Source organism: Lipophrys pholis (assembly GCF_963383615.2).
Source record: "Lipophrys pholis genome assembly, chromosome: 5".
Classification (NCBI taxonomy): domain Eukaryota; kingdom Metazoa; phylum Chordata; class Actinopteri; order Blenniiformes; family Blenniidae; genus Lipophrys; species Lipophrys pholis.
The window spans coordinates 19304254-19325298 of record NC_137628.1 but is presented as its reverse complement, the minus strand read 5'-3'; the positions used below and the strand labels follow the sequence as shown (position 1 = coordinate 19325298).

The 21045-nt window shown below is 40.6% G+C and overlaps 1 protein-coding gene across 1 annotated transcript in view; it reads right to left on the bottom strand.

The window, feature by feature from the left end:
* Nucleotides 1-11406: 11406 nt before the first annotated feature.
* Nucleotides 11407-21045, bottom strand: part of pcdh7a (protocadherin 7a) — a 41946-nt gene continuing 32307 nt past the window's right edge. The window contains exons 4-5 of the mRNA XM_080463087.1: nt 17518-17719; nt 11407-15572 (exon numbers count right to left, since the gene is read on the bottom strand). Coding sequence (XP_080319213.1) covers nt 15034-15572; nt 17518-17719 — 741 coding nt within the window. The 3' untranslated portion in view covers nt 11407-15033. The remainder of the gene's footprint in view (nt 15573-17517; nt 17720-21045) is intronic.

Sequence of the window (21045 nt, the reverse complement as noted above, 5' to 3'; positions counted from 1 at the left end):
TTGGTCCTGAAAAAACTCTCAACAAACCACCGGTTACATTGCATTTGCTTTTAATTGTCATCGCCCCCAGAGGACGAGGATTTGTATCACCTGCAGACCTTTTTTCTCCATTAAAACGGTGCCGCTACGACCCATAAAGAGGCGTAATAGACCAGTTATGCTTTTGTGCTGAAGTTTTAATGTTAAAATTTACAGATAATATCTAACTTTCATCATCGTGCTCATTTTGCCAGAAATGCCGCGAGGGAGAAATCTGTGGTATTAGTGTGTGGCGTTTAAAAGGTCAGCGTGGGCCGTTGAACTTTATTATGTCAGCTCACATTGCTCTTGTGACAATTCAGGCCATCCAGACAGTGATTGCAGACACTCTGTGGGACTCCACATCAGAGAGAAAGACAAAAAAAAGAGCCTTTAATAAGTGTGACGGCAGAGTGTGCTGGAGAGCCACCTCAGGGTAACTTGAGCAATAACGCATTAAGAAGCTCCCTTTAAGATATTTCAGCAAGAACTATAAATTAAGAATTGGTCATCTATCTTACATTTAATAATGATTGAGGTATTACAACAATGTTCAGGCACAGCAGACAGAGCCTGTGAGAGGAATTAATAGTAGGCCTCAGGTATTAAACTAGCTGCTCAGTGATGCATTGCAGCTAGTTAAATTGTGATTCTGCTTTAGATTCTGTCCACTTGAAATTCACACCAGGATAGGCCACTACTTTTTTTTTTTTTTTTAAACCTATTCCATTTACATATTGATTTATTTTAAACCACTAAATGGTTGAATTTTTCCCCATAGGTGGCATCCACTTTTAGAATGAGACGCTGCAGAAATGAGTTCTATCCTTCCATTTTCTATATTGCTGCCTCATGTTCAAAGTCATAGGCGGGCTGGGACACAGCTGACTATCAGCACGCACGTACATGTATTATGTACACATCTCCAGTCCATCACAGGACTGAAATAACAAAAAAATAAATCATTTATTCACAGCAGGTGTACCTGTGAAGGTCAGATGCAGACCATATGTCAGTTACTACATAACAGCTTCATAAAGGACTGGCAACCCATCAAGGGTGGCCACTTTCCTTCACCCAATGCATGCATGCTCCAGTCAGTCACTTGTATCTAGTTGACATGGAAGATGAATGGATGAGTGGACGGATTATAGACTTTACATTATTAGAAAATGGTTATTATATTTATTCCAAACTATTCTGCAAACATAGTGTTCATGTAATGATATTAAAATCCTTATAGTGATTAAGTGTGACTTTGAACAAACAAAGTCAACCTTATTTGAAGCTAAAATTTGCCATAATATCTCAACGGACAGGGTTATTCTTTTTTCACGTTAATGAAAACATCCACCCTTGCCGATATGGTTGTTGTTAGCTCATCAGCTTAAGATGGTTCAACTTTCCAGTGTTTCACAACACAGTGTGTATTTATTTATTGCAACAGCTCCAATGTAACTGCACCCATCAGTGATCCCAGAGGAATCTTACTCTTTATTGAAGTCCTTCACAATAACAGCTAATTTACTTCACTTAATTTTCACTTCTCATCCAGCAGAGATTGGCATTGCTTGTTCTCAAGTGTTTTCTCAAAGGAAAACACTTCTGTAGACAAATTAGGGAGAAATGGCTGCTTTCTTTAATTCACAAGCCTCATGCAACAGTTTAATATATTCTAACCACGGTCATTATTAAACTCACATGCATTTGAACTTTTTCACTATCGCTACCAGAGTTTATCACATCTTTATGTTCTATGGAGGGCCTGGGTAGTAAAATAACAAGAGTGGCAATGAATGCACAGAAATCTGTTGTTTTTCACCCAATCTTTGTATTTGATGTATTTTTTGAAGGTCGAAGAAGTGACGCGGGATCCTGCACAGCATCACCTTTTTCTATGCTCATAATAAGCATCAAGGTGAAAAGGATCTTATCTGTACTACTAGAGAAACACATCGATAAGAATTTCATGAGACACAAAGAAGGATGTTCTGCAAATATGATGAAATGCACAAAAGCCTTTAATACAGCAGATTAGTTATTGCACTGCACTGTGATCTTTCCAGGGGAACTCTCTTCTGGCTTCACATATTTTTATTCACACTGTATATGTGAAGGAAACATTTTCTGGCATCCACAACAGATGAACTGAATCCAGACAACATCACCTTCACAGAGACCAACAGAGACCTGCATGTTGCCGCTGCCATCTGCTGTGGGAGCAAACCAAAGCGATGTAATATTGAGCTTTTGAGGCTGAAATTATGCATCTTTTTTCCCCCCACATCTCCTGGTGCACGTCACAAAATCACAGACAAGAAGAACAGTAGAAATCAGAAGCTGTTGGTGCGTGCGTGCGTGCAGGAGTCCAAACAGGTGCCACAACAATACAGTCACTTCCACATCCCTTGAAAGAGTGCAGGCTGCTTTTTTGAGGAATAACAGAAGATCGACTGCATCCAGGCAAATTACTGAGCCAGCTGTGCTGTTCTTCTACTACTGATGGTCCCGCATGCCCCCGCTGTGCATATCAGAGCTGCATCTAGCCACTGCGCAATAAACAAGAAAATACTGTCGTTCTTGTCTGAATGCAACCACACAAGGACCGAGATCCAATCAGAGGAGAGTCTAAGAAAGTAATGAAGACGTTCAGTCTCAGTCTGTTACTGGAGATAGTTCATCATATATTTGACAAAATACACAGCAATATCATTTTGAAGCATTACTTTTTCACTGTTATCAGAGCTGTGATTGATTTGAATGTTTTAAAGAAATGCTGGCTCTAAAATGCACCGACACCACTAGATAGCATCAGGATAACATTAATCGTGCTTTTCTTCAAATCAAATCACATCTCTTATGAAGTCGGCAAATAAATAGAACCTTTCCAGTCAAGTCAAGCCAAAAACGTTTATGTTGACATTGCAATATTCACTTTTACCCAGTTGGAGTCCATGTTGAGCTGCACTGAAAGGTCAAGTCTCTTTTTGAGATATTTCTTACATAGATGCAGATATACTCAGGCTGGGCCTCTTTGCTGCAGCGCAGGAAAATTGCACATGATGAGAAAAAGTGGAAGTTATTATTATTTCAGAAGGGAGCATCAAAGTGAATAATACATTCGTCCATTCATCTTCCGCACTCATTCAACCCAACTTAGAGTACTTGAGGCTTGAGTGGATCTCAGCTGACTTTGAGTGAAGGCTCGTTACAACATGGACAGACTGCCAGGCCATCGAGGGCAAACAGACACTCATCAACACCTGGCTGCAGCTTTAGAGTCCCCAATTAACCAAAACAAATGTCTTTTGAATGTGGGAAGAAAACTGGACGAAACACAGTCGAACCAATACATTCCACTACTGTCACGCATGTGCGCTCGTCTGTCTGTGTGAATGACAATAACGGAGAAAGAAGCTATGCGGAGATGAATAAACAGAGGGATATGGCGATGGTCAGACCAAAACCTGACACAAAATCTGGCCGCCATGATTGTATGGGAAACACCACTTTAAAATCAAAAACAGCACCAAATGCAAACAGCAGCGCAAATCCAATCCAGAGAAAGTAAAAAAAATACGAATAAAAACTAGCACTCACCCATCACTTGTAGATGAAATCCATCCTGCGATCCTTTTTGATGACTCGCTCTATGAGGCTGCTAAAACCACTGTTATTTCATGTTCCGGAACTTGTAGTGAAGAGTAAACATGGCCAGCAGAGCAGCTTGTTGTGCTCCAGCTAGCTGTCACCCAGTTGTAGTGTTGGTAGTTTCCAGCTGTAAAATGTTGCACAAAGCCTTTGGTCTTCCTCTACTCACAATTTCCATTTCTTCTGCAAACGGGCGCCTTGAAAAAGGCCCCCGAAACAGGTCCGCTATCATATCACCAGACCTTGCTGTTAAATTAGCCGCCATCACCTCCAGAATAGCAGATAATAACAGTGCGTCATCACGCACCTGCCCATGGGCCAATCAGTCAAGCTCATTTCAATGACGACACCAAGACCGGCAATGGAAACTCCGCTTGCCCGAGGGCGTTCCGTCAATAACACATCAAAATTTGATTGGCTAATGATACTGTCACTCAACATTTTAACCCAATAGCAGCGTCCAGCTTCGATAAGCGCAATACAGTGACTGCTGGTCCCGGCAAAGGAAAGGAGCTGTGATACGTTTAGAGGACATAGGAGATTTGACCACCACAAAATATAACCATTGGTTTTCTGGATAAAGTTGCATACTGAACAAGTAGCCTAATTCATTCCAGACAAAGATTTCAGAATCACTTTTTAATTAATAAAAAAAGAGAAATAATTTTTGACTGCTGCCTCTGACTGCACACGACTGTGCTTTCTCCTCTCACACTCACATATTTGAAGTTGATTAGTAATTCTAATTTGCCTGCAGGTGTGCATGTGAGTGCTTGTCTGTTTTTCTGTTATTAACTGGTGATCTGTCCAGGGTGTGTCCTCCTGTCCTGCCGTCACACATAGTCAGTTGGGATCTGCTTGAGTCAGATAAAGCGCTTGATGAAATTTTAAAAGTTTGAGACAATTAAAACAATCAACCACAACAGGCCTGCCACACTAGGAAGGTGTCATTTTTTACACATACAAGCCAAAACCTGTCTCATAATTAATGCTCAGCAACCAAGAACTGTGTGATTATTAAGAAAAACAAAAACATTTTGTCATGTGGAACCTGAAACAGGTCAAGTCAGATTCGATGAAATATAAGTTGCAACCTGTAGATCACCCGCGAGACATGAAGGCACACCCAGCGAGGCTTTCAAAGCTATGCAGGTATATGTGGGGACAAACAAAATAGACTCTTTCACAGTTGATCAATCAATATTCAATATTAACAAAGTCAACAAAGATGTGAAGACAAGGGAGGAAAATAAAGAAAGAAGGTATTTCTCACTTACATCCGAGCCTCATACCTCAAACTGAGCTAAGCTGTGTGACCCTTTCAGATTAATATTTTTTGCTTTGTTTGACAGCGAATTAGCATCTAATTTTAAAGTCGGTTAATCCCAATGTATAAATACTGAACCAGCAGCTGTGGCACTGAGCAAAGATTTTATTGGATTTGAAAACAAAGCAATGAAGAAGTCCTCATTTCAACTTTAAAATCATCTAAGTTTAAGGCTTTAATTATATTGGTGGAAATTCTTCTTTATTTGACAGTTTCTTCAGAACTTAATAGTCAATGTTTCTGACCTCCTCATCAGAAACATGATCATGAGAGGTCAAAATATGTCTACTACCAGGGTGAATGCAGTGTGAGAATGAGTGGTTGGCGGTGGTTAGAGGGGCCGATGGCGCAGATTGGCATCCTCGCTTCCGTCAGCCTGCCCCAGGGCAGCTGTGGTTACATACACAGTTTACCACCATTGAGTTTGGAATGAATTAATAATGCAATGTAAAGCGTCTTTGAGTGTCAAGAAAAGCACTCTATAAAACCAATGCATTCTTCTTATTATTCTTATTAAGAGTCCAGGTGCTGAACTAACAGGCCTCCAGTCCAGACCTTTCATTAAAAGATAAAATTTGGCTCTTTATGAAACAAAAACATGAAGCAATGAAGGCTGAGGATTGTGGAGCTGCTAAATTCTGTAACAGACAGGAGTGTTAACTTACACTGACAAATAGTGGCAACTCCACACTGGAGATAATTTTCCACAAAAAATGGACAAAACCACGAATGACCTATTACTGTGAATTCTAATAGGATTTACAACAATTAGATTGTAAAATCATTGGTTTTTTTTTTGTTTTTTTGTTATCTGAATTCAATACGACCATTTTTGTGGTAAATTTAACTAAAATGTCCAAACTTATTTGGGAATTGTAAAACATCAGAAAAATTACAAAGTCATATTGAGAACCATATCGATCCATTCATCTGCTGATCCTGCACCATAATATCTATGTCAGGGTTATGGGTCACTGTACTGATCCCAGCAGACTATTGATGAAGGAAGAGTGAACAATTTAGAGACGCGGCATGAATTGTTTCTGTTCTCCCATCTTCGACATTGCTTCATCAAGCTAAAAATCATCCGTGGGCCAGAACCAATCCCGGCTGACTATCAACAAAGGTTCACCTGGGCGGGTCATCCAGACAAGGCCACTCAATCAATTAACCTCAAATGCATGTTGGAAGAGCACATGAAGAACATGCAAACCCAAACCCGAGCCACTCTGGAGATGTTGTCCCGATAAACACTACGCCGATTTAAAAACAAATTAAAAGGTAAGCATGTGTGGATGTGTCAGTGGAAAGTTATCATTTTTGTCACATTCAAAGCAGACCCCCACCTTTGCTGAAACAGATTCTCTCAAAACATGTTGTCTATGTGTGTTTTTCAACAACAATTCTACCAAGAATGCCCGTGGCACAGCTTTGATAACTTCTAGGCGACGTGACCATGAAAAGACGGAAAAAAACATAAATGACAGCCTATGGAGGAACGCAGGGAGGATCAAATCTCAAATCATCTGTCTGGCGCATAAGTAAGAATGAATGTTTACAGCTCTGCTGCAAGGCTTTCTTCAACAGAGGAACACGAGCACTGACAGGATTTATCACATCTGCGGTGCTTTATGCTCAGTGGTATTGATGCTGAGTGCTTCTTTGGTCTCGGATTATTGCAGCACTTTATTATAAATGTTAAACCCACTGGACATCAGTGGAGATCTCCTTCTGATTGGACAGCGAAATGAGTGTGATACGGAAATCCACCATATTACAGGAATGTCTCTGTTCCTTTGAAGCCATGAGTCCGAGGTTCTTTGTGCAGCATGTGAAGGATTTTCAGAAGCAATTCAATGTAGCTCGCTGTCACTCACAAAATGAGTCGACTTAAGCCTCTGAAAGCATCTGACAACTCCAAAGACCATTTGATATACTGGACACTGTGTGAGAAGGTTAACATTTGAGAATTTATTTCACAAGAGACCTCCCTTGGAATGTTTTCTATCTTTATAAAATCAATAAAATGCACATCCACTGGGTCTCCTGTTTGAATTCAATCAAGAGATCAAAGAACATCTGTCCTCTTTTTTTCTTTTTTTGCTGTCCTGACACTTCTTCATCCATTAACCTGGTGAAACAATGTGATTTATTTACAGAACATTTTATGGTGACTACTTACGTAGGATGACTTACAAGTACGCGCTGATTAATATGATATAGCCTCTGATACTTCGAAGGAGGCTGCCGATACCTTTCACAGTGTGGCTTATGGTTTTTCTTTTATGTGTGCTTTTATGACTTTATTGCAGGCTGCTGAACAGTCAGTCCTCCTGGGACGCTGATGTCTGGACTGCTCTTTGCTGAAGACTTATATCTGTGGACAGTAATTCATTTGTTTTTCTGGCTGAAAACAGACTCCTAGTGGATTTGACACACGCTGGCATTTTAATAAAAAGTAATTACACTAATTGAAGATAATGAGGCCACACAATTACGTGGCTCTCCAAATCCATGAGTTGACATTTTAACTAAACCCCCAATCAATTGTGAGATTGTTATAAGCCACCAGCCTGAAAAAAATTAAATAAAAAAAATAAATAAAAAAAAGCTCACACAATTTAGCTGGAAATCCGTTTTAGTCCTTTTCTCAAACAGCCCAATTAATTCAACTTGTGATGTGAATATTTAGTTATAATTGTTTAAAAAAAAAATCAATTACAAAGCTGCAGTGGCTCTGCATTAAAGGATGGACTCTGTGACCTGCAGGAGGTCCAGCCTGACATCCCGGTGTTAAAAATTTAAATAAGAGAACACAGTGCAGTTTTTGCTTTTTATTTGTTAAGACGCAAAAGATAACAAGATACCAATTGTCAGAAAACCGTTTGCTTCGTTAGATTTATCTGCTGCACAGGAAGATAGTCTTTTATCTTATCTGCAAGTTGTTGTTTTATGCGCCAGCTGCTTCACAGGGTTACACCTCCCTCAGCCTTTCTCAAGTCTTTTCTTCTATATCACAACTACATCAGATGTGTTAAAGAGGTATTGTTCATATATCTTAAATGTTCATGATTAATAGATCTCTTTTCCTCTTAATTAGTTCTCCGACCGGGTTAGAGAGAATATTTCTGTTCTATTACAACAGTATTAGAAAGTGATGCATCGTGCTGCATTGAAGAAAAAAATCAGGTGTTTAGGTTCGAAAGCAAAACAACTGGTCTTATAAAAAAAAATAAAATAAAGGAATGTTGTGTGAAGATGTAGATAATGTTCTTGTTTTCTTTATTTGTGGCTCTTAAATCTTCTTCAGATTCAAAATGAATTGTGATGGAACATTATGAACCTGCAGTTATACTCACTCATGACCACACGATGTCAGTGTTGCATGCTGGACAAAACAAACAACAACAGGTTGACTTTTTATTTATTTATTTGTTTGTTTGTTTGACATTTTCGAGTCCTTCACGTTAATCTTTGCAGTCCAGTCACCATCATAGGTTCTGACAAATTACCTGTTCAGAATATTCATCAATCACGGATAAATTGATGGATTGTGCCAAGTTTTTGTTAAAGTGTGAGGTGAAATCCAGACACCAAGCCAACTGCAAAATTGACCTTATGTGTAAAGTGAGATCAATATGGTGCAAGAAATATGGCCTTGCGAGAAAGTACCTCTCCAGTGATCATTTCATAGATTAGTAACCTTTTTTATTTGTTTCCGTCTGTCAAAAGCTTTTGGAAAGAATATCATGTTAGAGCATCTTAAAAGTTTTAATATGATCCATCCATCTTCTTTAGTGCTTTTTCCGACTTGTACTGTTCAGCCGGGAGGAAGTCAAGCTTAACATTCAGCTATTTCAGAACGAAATAACTGTATGTATTCCACCCTCATTACATGTAATCAAAATGTAGCATTTCCTGTAATTAGTTTTGGTAATTAGCGCCGACTGCTTTCAAGTGTATCTGAAAGTCATGGTTGCATAAATTACTATTTGTGCAGAATGAAAAACTGTGAATCTCTCAGGCAACGTCAGTACAAACCATGGCAGTCGCAGAGAAGACTGCTTACTGGAGTGTAATCCAGAAGACACTCAGTGACAGCCCTCGCATGAGCAACGAAGGGTCTGGCTGCTCATCGAAGGCTGAGTCAAAGCAGATTCATGGAAAGTTGTTGAGGAGGACAAACTGTGGATGAAGTAAGTAAGCATCAGGGACGATAGCAGCCTTGAGGTGACTGTCGAACAAAACCTCCTCAAGAACATCAAGGAGCATCACAAGCAGTGGACTGGACTTGAATCAATAGCATCAAGAGCTATGCCACTGATACGTCTCACAAATGGACTCCAGGTGTCATATTCACAGTGTCAACTCCTGAACCAGAGAGAAGAGTTGTCTGGCCTGAGAAGGAGGCCAATGAGACGTGTCCAGAGGTCTTTTCACATACGCGTCAACCTTGTAGTTCATTTAGAAAGTGAACTCCCAGAGTCTGGAGGAAAAGTGGAGAGGTTTGAAATCCGAGATGCTTCAAGTCCAGAGTGAAGTGTCAACAGTCGGTGATGATTTAATGTGCCATGTCATCTGCTGCAGTCTGTTTGGTCCACTGTGTCAATGGAGTGTCTACAAGGAGATTTGAGAGCACTTCATGTTTCTGTGTACTGACAAGTTTTTTTTAGAAATGCTGATTTCCCTTTTCCATCAGGACGTTACACTTGTGCAGTGCCAAAACTCCTCAAACTGACTTGCTGACATGGCATTACTGGGCCTGATTGGTGGACTGACTGGCCTGAGCTGAACCCTGCAGGACATCTATCACACCTTGTCAAGAAGAAGATGAGAAACGCTGAAAGCCACATACCAGATGAGCTGAAGGCCGAACTGATGATGCAGTAACTCAAACATGAGGACCAAGAACGGAGTCCAAAGAAATTGGCATTTCTTTTCTGTATTACTGTATAAATTATTTGTTGAACTTTTCAATACAGTGAGATCTGGATGTGTTGTTCTCATAAGCTATATAACCAGAAATATGAAACTTGAAAACTCAAAGTTGTTTGTTGGAGGAACTGATCCCACCTGACTAAAAATGTGTTTTTACAATGTTTCTTCGTTCAAACCACTATATGCTTTAATTTGTGACTCTTGTGAGCCCCTGGCTTTATAAAGAGATGCTTTCATCAATCCATTTACTATATTGCTTTATCAGGGAGCTACAACCAATCACACCTTGTAACTCAGGTTGAAAGAACCTCCTGCTCTTGTTTCTGCCATCGGCCATAGCAGGGCAAAACAGACAGTCACACACTCTCACATGTATGGGCAATTAGGACTTTTAAATGAAGCTCAAAGGCATGCTTTTACTCCGCTGGAGTTGAAACCCTGAAAAAAACCTATGCATGCACAATGAGGATCAGGCGAACTCCACATGAAAAGCCCCTCAAGCTCAACCTAAACTCCAACCGGGGACCCTCTCCATGCAGCCCGCATGCATTTTGTGAATTATAGATCTTAACTCTGAAAATTTCACTGTTTCAAATAAATTATTGGTGTAAAGCTCTTCTTTGATTTTCTCTTTTTTTTTTTTGACTTGCATGGATATACCCAGTGGTAAATACGCAGTGTGTACAGACAGGTTTAAAATTCTGAAATTCTACACTAAAAGCCATTCAGTCTTTTGAGTTTCTGGTGTGTTTTCTGATGACCTGAAAGGTTTAATGAGAAATAAAAGGTAAAAGACACAATGTGCCACCAGAGCAGTTTAAAATCCAGCAAGAGTATTGATTTTAAAACTCTCAAAAAAAAAACGTGCAGTACACTGTATACTGGATATGAAACACCATTTCTCCAAAGGATGTTCCTTCATTTACTTTTTATATTGCAGATGGAGGAGGCCACTGTACAACACATCCACCAAGGATACAGCACGTGAATCACATAAATTTAAAAAAAAAATCCAAATACTATTCAATCCATTAAGTACACCTTGTGCACTACGATAAGGGACATTGTTGTTATAAAAGAGATCAATCCCATTTGGATGATAAAGGCAGTTAAATGGATTTTTGGTGTTAAAAGAGATGGATGGCCCCAATTGCCGTGAGAAAAATGACCTCAACAGCATCACTGAGCTACCAAATCAAGCTGTTGAGGCAAAGCATTCATATCTTTTTCAGCATTTTGTCTGAAGATAAAAAAAAAAAGAAAAAAAAAAGACAAATTTCTATAAATGACGAACACTCAAAGTGCGAGGGTTGGGGTGTTTTTAAAACTTATTGAGCGACGCACCTGTTCAGTTGTGACTTCTTTATGTGCAATCTTGCTAAATATTCAATTTCTCCTAACTGCGCTGCAACCGTTGGTGCTCTCATGCCGGCCGTGTGTAATGATCAGTGAAACGAGAGAACAATAATGTTTGAAGTTTTTAATGTCAAAGTCAAACTTTTACATGATTCATCTTCATACCAAACCATTCGTTGACCGCTCCTCCGGTTTCTCCTCATAGCAAATGCAATTAGTTCATTAGGTAATTACAGGAAGGGAACGGCAAAAAAACAAAACGAAAAATTTAAAAACAAAAACCAGAGCCAGTCCCTGAACAAAAAAAAAAACAGACAAGAAAAAAACTTCTTTTTTTTTCTTCTCATTTTTCTTTTTCTCAAGTGCAGATTTGAACCTTAAGCATGCCATCGTCTTGTTATGGTTTTCAGTTGTCTGTTCTACAGTGTAGTTTAATCTGTACATGAATAGAGGAACAGCAGGAGGGGGCAACAGGTCGACGGTGTCCACTGCAGAGTCTGTTTTCAAAAAGGTCTTGATTAGTGGGAAGCTGATGTTAGATGTGACGCTCCTCTCTGTCTCCCCTCTGAATGTCGCAGTAGACTGAAATATACTAATTTTTAAACGTGCAGTATAAAAAAAAAAAGGACACACCCACACAGATTCATGTACATCAAGTTCCCTTAAATCCAGATTTGAGGGTTCTAAAAGGTGCCATCAGGGGAACTGCCATAAAACAGCAGTTTGAAGAAATGTCTGCCACTTCCAAGAAGCAGAGCTGTATCAGGAATCTGTTTCCCGTTCGCTCAGACTGAGTTCTCCATGGGTCCTTTGTGACCGACAAATCTATCTCCACTCTTTTTGCTGTAGAACAAGCACTTGTTTTTTTTTTTTTTTAAATCTCCCAGCAAAGGCATTTGCATGATGCAAGAAAATGTGATTGTTTTCATCGGTCACTTTTTCAGTGTCGTCTCCAATAGCAGACTTGAACTTCTTTGTATCCTCAGCAGTCCTTCAAAAAACAGAGTGTGGCCAACAGCCATGTCTGGGTGGGCGGGAAGGGGGGGAAGGGGGGGTTGAGGGTAATGACAGCTTATGGGAGTAAATACATCAGTGGGCTTGATTAACAGCATTGTAAAGTTGAAAGTATATACAGGTATATAAACCGTAGAGCATGTCCCATCTTAAATACGACGGTAAAAGGTAAGTTGGTGTCACGATAGATGCTGCTTTTTTTTTTTTTCTTCTCACCATTCAGTCAAGCAGCAGCAGTGTGACTGGGTTAAACACTGTGGCACACCTGAGATTTTTTTTTTTTTAAACTTCCCTTAAGAGGGATGTCACGTTCGCCTCATCTGAACCACATCATCCCCCCCAAAAAATTTAAGAGACACATTTACTGGCAAATTCCAGCAGTGTTACATTCGCCTATCCAGACATTAATGAGATCAGTGCAGATCAAGGGAGAAGAAGAGAGGAGAAAGGAAACTCATTAAGACCACAGGGACGACCTAACCCTATTATCCCTATCACACTACTGAGCCACACACTGATGATGGGAATTAAGATGTGTTGGCCTCGATCCACACCCACTCTTTAGCCCAATGCAGCAGAGTGTGTCGGAAGTCGTGCGGTAGCTGTTGGGAAGGACGAATGTGAAGGAGTCTGTTATCTGTGCAGTTCAGCACAGCAGTATGGGCGTGTTCAGGTCAGCACTGCATGGTGAAAGAGGTCGCAGCTCGACTCTGCGCTCCCCGCAACATTGTCTTTATTTATTTATTTCTTTTTCAACAGCCTCTGGCATCCTTCACGCCAGCTCTGGGAAGTAATAAGTGAGAGAAAAGGCCCAAGGTTACTCCAAACTCACTCCACAATAAAGAAATAACATATTTACTCATCCACTGAAGCAAACTCCCTTGCTGCCATCATTATCTCCACTTCCCCATAAGCACACACTTAGTACGGATGTATCCAAATAGGCGTGGTATCTAAAAAAGCGTGGCTTAAAAAAGAGAGAAACAAAGTTAGCATTATCTTCCTTTCATGCAGAGTCTCTTTTTCCTTTCCTTTTTTTTTTTTCTAAGAGAAATTAGAGAAATTTGGTTTTTCTATGAGTCCTACTTACAGTGTGTATGCAGAAAGTCTCCTACTTCCACATCGTCTATCAGTACTTACAGTTGATGGCATTGGAATTCCCTTTAATGTAGCCTCACACATCAGTCAGAAAGATGAGTAATTATTTAAATACATTTCATGTTTAAATACTGGCTGAAGGGGAGCAGGCAAAATGCTACAGCTAATTCAATGAGGCAATATGTTAAAAAGAAACTATGAATAAAAAGACATACACACATGGTGCATATGAACTGCGCATTGTGTATATCTTAATATGTATCAATCTGCGTTGTGTGTGTGTGTGTCTGAGTTGTTTGTGCTCAGTTATTATGTATTAGAGTTAATGCAGTTTATTATATACTTTATGTTACACAGCCACTGAATCATGTCACAAACTGTGGCCCAAAGCATGTTCACATTCTGTAAATGCACCGTACATGTTTACATGCTAAGGTTTGTGTGTGTGTGTGTGTGTGTGTGTGTGTGTGTGTGTGTGTGTGTGTGTGTGTGTACTTATCATACTTGAACATTGCTAAGATACTGTAGATGTATAATGAAGTCAGCACCTCAGTCTAGTCTGGAACAGTGGACAGCAGCAAAGACTTAAATGCTGCTGCTCCATCAAATACACACATACAGTATATACATACAGACTGGGTCTAAAAAGAAAATTAATAAACAGGTATTTTCACACACCGTGGAGTACTGTGGCACTACTGACACTCTATGAGAACCTTGTATTCTGAATAGTTACATTTGATCGTTGTAAAAAAAAAAAAGGTCTTTGTTTTCACATTGTTGTTGTTTGTTCTGAATCATGTTTGTCTTTAAAAGAACAAAACCTGATGTTTAGTATCAGGATTCTTTTTTCGAGTTCATAACTGTACAGTGACCACACTTGGTTGTACCCATTATTCTGTTTAGGATCCTCATGGGATTAGCAGTTTGATTGGTTAATACCCCCCCTTCTTGTGTTATGATACAGTTGATTAAGCATTAGAAAGTTTGATTGGCTTGAATAAGATCCAAATAACTCAATCAAAGACCCGTTACTTCTCGTTATCAGTTTTCAGTGGATGAAACCTCAGTGGTGTTTTTCAGCAGATGGTTCGCCAGTTGAGTTCAGATCTGGCCTGCTGTAGCCTTCGTCTCATATGCACCCCGGCATTTATAGCATCAGGATTCATACAGTCTCGATCTCTTGCTTCTTTCTTCTTCACACAGATTCCTCAGTTGCAAAGGGTCAGGCATGCATTGGATCCAGGTAAAAAGAAGAGAAGATTGTCCTCCTCCACATGGACATTGTAGGATTTTTGCCTGTAGGTAACTTTTACGAGTGGATAAAAAGAAAAATCGTTTTTTTTATTCTTTTTTTTTTTTTCAAAAGTACTCCCAGTCAGAGCTCTAAAAAGAGTTGATCCACTCTGCTCGAGTTTAAGTGCCTATAAATATCACTCAGAATCCCAAAGTTCCAGTTTGATATTAACTTTCCGAGAACATCCTTCCTGAAATCTGTTCACATCTTCACAGATTAAAAGTCAGTTCTGATGTCTTGTCAGTGAAGTTTCAACCTTCACTCTTCTTTGTTTAAAAAAAAAAAAAAAAAAAAATGGCAATAGTACAGTGGCGATTGCTCCACTGCAAGGCCATCACAGGTAGACTTCACGGCGCGACAACGTGAGGCAGGATGTGGTCTTGTAGTCCCCCCCTGTCCGCGTCAGTGGTATGACCTCAGGGGGGTTCTGGCCTTCTCCTCCTTCCTCCTCCTGCTGGCGCCTCCCAAAGCCTGCGCTGCTAAACGTGTCATAGGAAGCCGAAGTCATCTTGCGGTTTAGAAGGTTGCGGTTGTGATCGCCCATGTTCCTGTTGCGGTCTCCTCTGCCCAGGGTGCCGAGGGGATCCCCGTTGACTAGAGGTAATCTCTGACCTTCACCGCTGACGACCACCCCTGGCTCGGAGCTCCCGGCGCTGCCGGCGCTTTCACTGTCGCTCTCATGGTCGTTACCGCGCAGATTGTTGTTGTCATCTCCCGGCGCGAAGGTTGAAAGTCGCGGGGGGTCGCTGCCGTGGCGCTGCCGCTGCCGCGGTGAAGCGCGGACCGGCATCCAGCATGTGTCAGAGTGTCCGAACTCATCACACTCCCTGGTGCACTTTCCTGTTAGAGCCACATCTGGAAGCTGCCTGGCATCTGGATCCACAAGAACGGTGAAAAGAAGACAAAAAAAAAATAAATTATTGAAATTTTCAAGCTGACGTTGCTGCCTTCATTTATTGTTTTTTTGAGCACGAGTGCCACCCGGCAAAGTTTCTCACTGGAATAGAACGGAAGCAGCTGCAGTTTTACGGCGTACACTACGCCACCAAGAAGCCGTGAAAAGGCCGTTAAACAAAAAGTACAGCAGAGGAGATGAGGGGAACATTGGGTGAGGAAGACAAGAGAAAGAAAAATAGGTCAAAAAGAAAAAAAAAAAAAAAGGGATGAGACGAAGGTTATGAAGGAGGGGGTAGAATACGAAGGGAACAAGAAAGGAAGAAAAATGCTGTCGGAGCAAAATGAAAATCGCTGACTTCTAACGAGTGTTTAAAAAAAAAACAAAAAAACAACTGTTCAGCATTACATGAAAGGTGAAAAGACGAGGTCAGGCCAAAGGTTTATCGATGCCAAAGACGTCATAATTACTGGGAGTTTCAAAGGCAAGTGTGACTTTCTTTACATAAAAGAAAAGATTAATTCTTGTTATTTCCCCGGGGAGCAGGTTCAATTGGTCGAGACGAAATGTTAATGTCGTGCAAGGTCAAAGGTTACAGTGGTCATAGATGGAAACAGGTCATTCATGAGTCAGTAGGGGAAAGGTCAGACTACAATTAAAATGATGGAAGTGATGGTAAATATCACTTTCCAATCATTTGCAAAAGTGACTATATCACAGAGATGCAGGTAGAAAACCCCTTGCGCATCTCGCGCCCACATGAAAACAACACTAGCATTAAGTTCCATTTTGTAAATCCAGTTTTTCTGGAATTTCACACAGAAAAATTCATACTGTTATATTCTGAATCACATTTCGGAGCAGCAGTAGCAGAGGCAGCAAATTCATGTAAAACCAAACAAGCTCATAATTATGCAGTATAATTAGAACCAACACAATGAATTCTCTGTTCAGTTCCTCTCCCCATCTGACCGTGACAAAAATGTATTAAAGTCCACAAAATCCTCAAGATTTCACACGCTGGTTAAAGAGAAGCATTTTACCAGAAGAGAGCAAACTGAGAGCGCAAGAAGTAGTCAGTCACCAAGGTTACAATGACCTTGGTGTGTTGCCAGTGTTGTTGCTGCATTGGCATGACCGTACACAGCGGCAAGTGGTACAAAAAGAATAAAATGAGAGAAAAAAAAAGAAATTCTGCTTCTCGTCATCCTTGACAAAGACTCTGTGGAAAAAGGGTAAAAACACAATTTTGTTGGTGAAAGAGAGGCTCAGGACAAGGCCACAGATGAGCCTTTGGCACAACAGACTGCCACACATCAGCTTCTCTAAAAGAAAAAAAAGAAATACCTTCACATAGCACACAGAAGCTCTCACACATACTGTATGTGCAGAGCAGGCGTGCAGAGCAGGCGTGCACACACACGCGTGTGAGACCCCTGCTTTATTGTATAAAACACATTCCTATTAAGTGTGGAAAGAATGGACTCCTGAGACCTTGACAGCAAGTCAGGGTTCCAATAAAAGTATTTGTGTGAAGCATGTGCATCTGTGTGTGTGTGTGTGTGTGTGTGTGTGTGTGTGTGTGTGTGTGTGTGTGGTCTTGTATTTTTCACTTTTCTCACTAAAAAGTGAGCGCACCTACACTGTGAGGCCCACACAGGATATATTTGAGAGTTAAAATATGGTTTTCAGGCTATAGGTTAGAGTTAGGCTTAAAGTAAGGCACTAAGTTGTGATGATTATTAATAGAGAACACAATAATTAATGGAAAGGTGAAACAAAGATAGGACTGTTTGTGTGTGATCCACAAATGTGTATATAAAGCACACACACACAAAAAAAAGACTAAATGTGTGTCCAGTGAACTCCCCTGGCCGTATGCCATCTTAGTGGAATATTGTGTGTACGTTTCAGTGCGTGTACCATTCTCCACGTGCTCCTCTTCCCCGACGCTGCCCTCCGGTGTGGTGCGCTCGTAGCCCTCCTCGGGAAGTGGCAGGGATCCCAAACGTGGCCCAGTTGAACTCTTGCTGCTTGGCGTCTCCGAGTCCTCCAGGCCGCTGTCATAGCAACCGCCGTCCTGAGGCTGGCTCACCACTGAGAAGGTCACCCGGCGAAGGGTCCCCTACAGAGCACACACAACCACACACAAACACACACACACGCACAATATGGGATTAATCATCCAAGATTCCTAATCTGAGTTTCTAAATCTGAGGATTAGGCTGTTGGGCAAGGGTCTGCAAAGACATACTGGGATTATCTGATCATGTTCGCCTTGATTATGGGCTTAGCCACGACAATGCGGGGTAATAGTCATCAACCAATCACGGCAGTCTTTCAAAGTTTTCCCGTTGGTTTTTAATCCCAGTTTAGATTAATGCTGCTGGACATGGCTGATGTTTACAAACCTCCTGGCCTGGCCAGAGCCATTTCTCATCTGGAGTGGTGCCTAAGAGCAGCAGCTGGGTAACATAGACTCCACCCTCAGCAACACCATCTTAGTGAATGATATGAATTCATATGTTGACTGACGTCCCACAATTGTATGAAGACAAGAAACGCCAGCAATGTAAATCCAGAGGAAATAAAGTTGAATGTTTTTATTGTAACTACTACTGACAGATTGTTATTAGTTTTATTCTCTTAGTGTTTGGTTTTGCATTTCTTCAACACAAGAAACACAAATAAAATAATCTCGTTAAATAGTCTACATTTAATGTCTTTCCATTCATCCTCCACAAGTTCTTGTGGCTGAGAGCTGTATAATGCATATTCCCAGCTGATGACAGGTGAAAGGCAGGAGCACATAAAGAAAAGTTTTGTGGGAAGGAGGAGAATCCTTCAGTCTTGTCTTTTAAGTTTGATATTTTATTTTGGGCTGTAGATTACCGGTCGAACAGTTGTTTTTCCTTGTGACTTGTGCAGCGTCGACCTTGAACAGTCAGCTGTTATCGGCTTGAGCCCCGATGAATTGAAGTTGCATACAGTCTCGTGTTTTAGCTTTTTTTCCCTTAATTGATGCTTTGAGTTTTGACACTTTGACCTAATTCAAAGTGAAGCTTGCTTGAATTCACTCTTTCTCTGGGATCTTGCTTTAAAGGTTGCTGCTTTCGAACCCTTTCAGAGTTTCACTTTAGTTTTGTCTGGTGGCCGTAACACAAAGAGGCTAACAGAATGCTATGTAAAACTTAATTGGATGGTTACCAAAGTAAATATATAAAGATGACAGGCTTCTATTTGCGAAGCCTGAACTGCAGCCAGGAGCCTGTTAAAAGCAAGTCCTCACTCATCGCTGTGAACACAGACCAGCAACAAAGCGTCACAATCCTGCAGTGGAAAGTCGTTTCGTCAACGAGTTACGTCATTCAGACAAACTGAGCATCGCACCTGCTGTGACTTTGACTCATAAATCACCCCGGTCTAGTTCGCAGAGTGGTTTTCACTTTGCCGTGGGAAAAAAAAAGAAAAGAAAAAAAAAAAAAGACTAATAAGTCCATGCTGAGAGAATATCTCAGAGTTAAATTACTCCGTCTGGCCTGAAGGGATGATACTGCACCAGGAAGCCCTTTTCTATACAACAACCCACCAATCTCCCCTCATATTCATTTATCTGCTCACAAAATTACAACCCTTTCAATCGAGATCGACTTTGAAACATGCAGCGTGAAGAGAGACCGTGAGGAAACAGAAGGAAGAAACAGATTAGGGAGGGAAAAAAAAACTTGGGCTCTGAGCGACACCTCTGGATAATCTGGAAGGAACTGATGGACAGCTGAAATAAAAGCCAATGCGCCACCATTTCCTCTTAATACGGAGGGAAAAGAAACATTTGAACAGTTCACCTAATGAACACGCGCGGAAAGAGAAAAGATGAACACAGTGAAATTAATTAGGCAGAAGGAGGAAATTAACGGAGCACTTGTTTCTTCTGCCTCTTCTTAACAACGTTCAGATGAAAGGGGGGATGAGAGAGAGTGACTCAGACAGCGGGGATGGCAACTACAAGCACGGCAGAGAAAGAAGACGATATTAAGAGTCTAGTGGAAAGCCAGCAGTTCTTGGAATCTCGGTGGCTTCATTTTAACTCTCCACAGAGAGAGAGCGATGTATTTTTAGAGCATTAGCTTAGATGAAGTCCAACCTCTTTTCCACTTCTTCAGGCGAGGGGCAAAGGCTGAAAGGAAAGGGGGGAACTGGGTGAAATGGTATCAGAGCGAGAATCACGATAAGGATCTTTTTTGTGGTCTTGTCAGGGGAAAAGAAAAGAAAACTGTGTGAAATCACCATAATATTTTTATTTTCTTCCTGAGATCAGAGATGTCAGCATCACAAATATTTCTTTTTATTTTTTCGAGACTTAGCCGGCTGTCAAAACAGCTTTCCTTAGATCACAGAGAAATAAAAACTCCACATCATGGCACCGTGTGTTTTCATGATCACAAAATCATCATTTCATGATGATAGTGATGCAAAATTCTAATTATTTCTGATCACAAAAAGAGATAAATGATGTGTCCAAACGCTACTCTTCTCTCGCCTTGTGTTCAATGGAAATGAAGAGAGGAAAGAAAAAGGAAAGAAAATTAAATTACTAAGAAGTGGGGATTATTGTCAGACCCATTTTGTGCTTCTCTTGTAGTACCATGACATTACTGTCACAGAGCTAAGAGTACAATGTTTTTTTCTCCAAAATATGCTCAGCAATGTCTGAAGAAACCAAGAAGGTCATTCAACAACACTTGGAGCAGTTCTCAATTTATTTCAAGGCTATTTCAAATAACAAAAAACCTAAACAAAAACAAATCTTTTGTACAATTTCAAAACAGATTTTAAGCCACGTAACAGCACAATTTATTCATTTACTTTTTTCTTTTTTTTATGCTGCCAATGGTGAAAAAAGTTAAGTGCTACTTAGCTTGTGGCCAAAACTAAAAAGATACTTCTGATACTCAAATAACTTTAAAAAGCAGCTAATTTTCTTATTTGTGCAACAAAACTTTATTAAGTATTTAATCTCGGAAGTCAGACATATAATCAGTGATGGTGAAAAACATAATGAACGCAATCAACACCTTTAAGCAAAAGTGGCCGGAGTGAAAAGCTGTGCTGCTCACAATGGCAGCGTTACCGTGTCGACGTTCAGCATGTTATTATGCAGTAACATTTGTCAGCTCAGCACTGAGCAGCAGACACTGATGGCAATGTAAATGCATGCAGACGTTCAGTCATGAACTGAAGCGTCGGGCAAATCCAAAGGCTGGCGAGAGATGGCACTTGATGAAACATCAGGGGGACATACAGGATGTGGATCGGATTCTTAACAACTCATCCTGTTGAGTTGTTAAAACTGCTAAAATGAAGTCAGTGAATCGTTAAAGTCATTCATGACGAGCAGAAGGTTAGGTTAAAACCTCACAAATAATGGATAAAGCTTTGGATGAAACCACT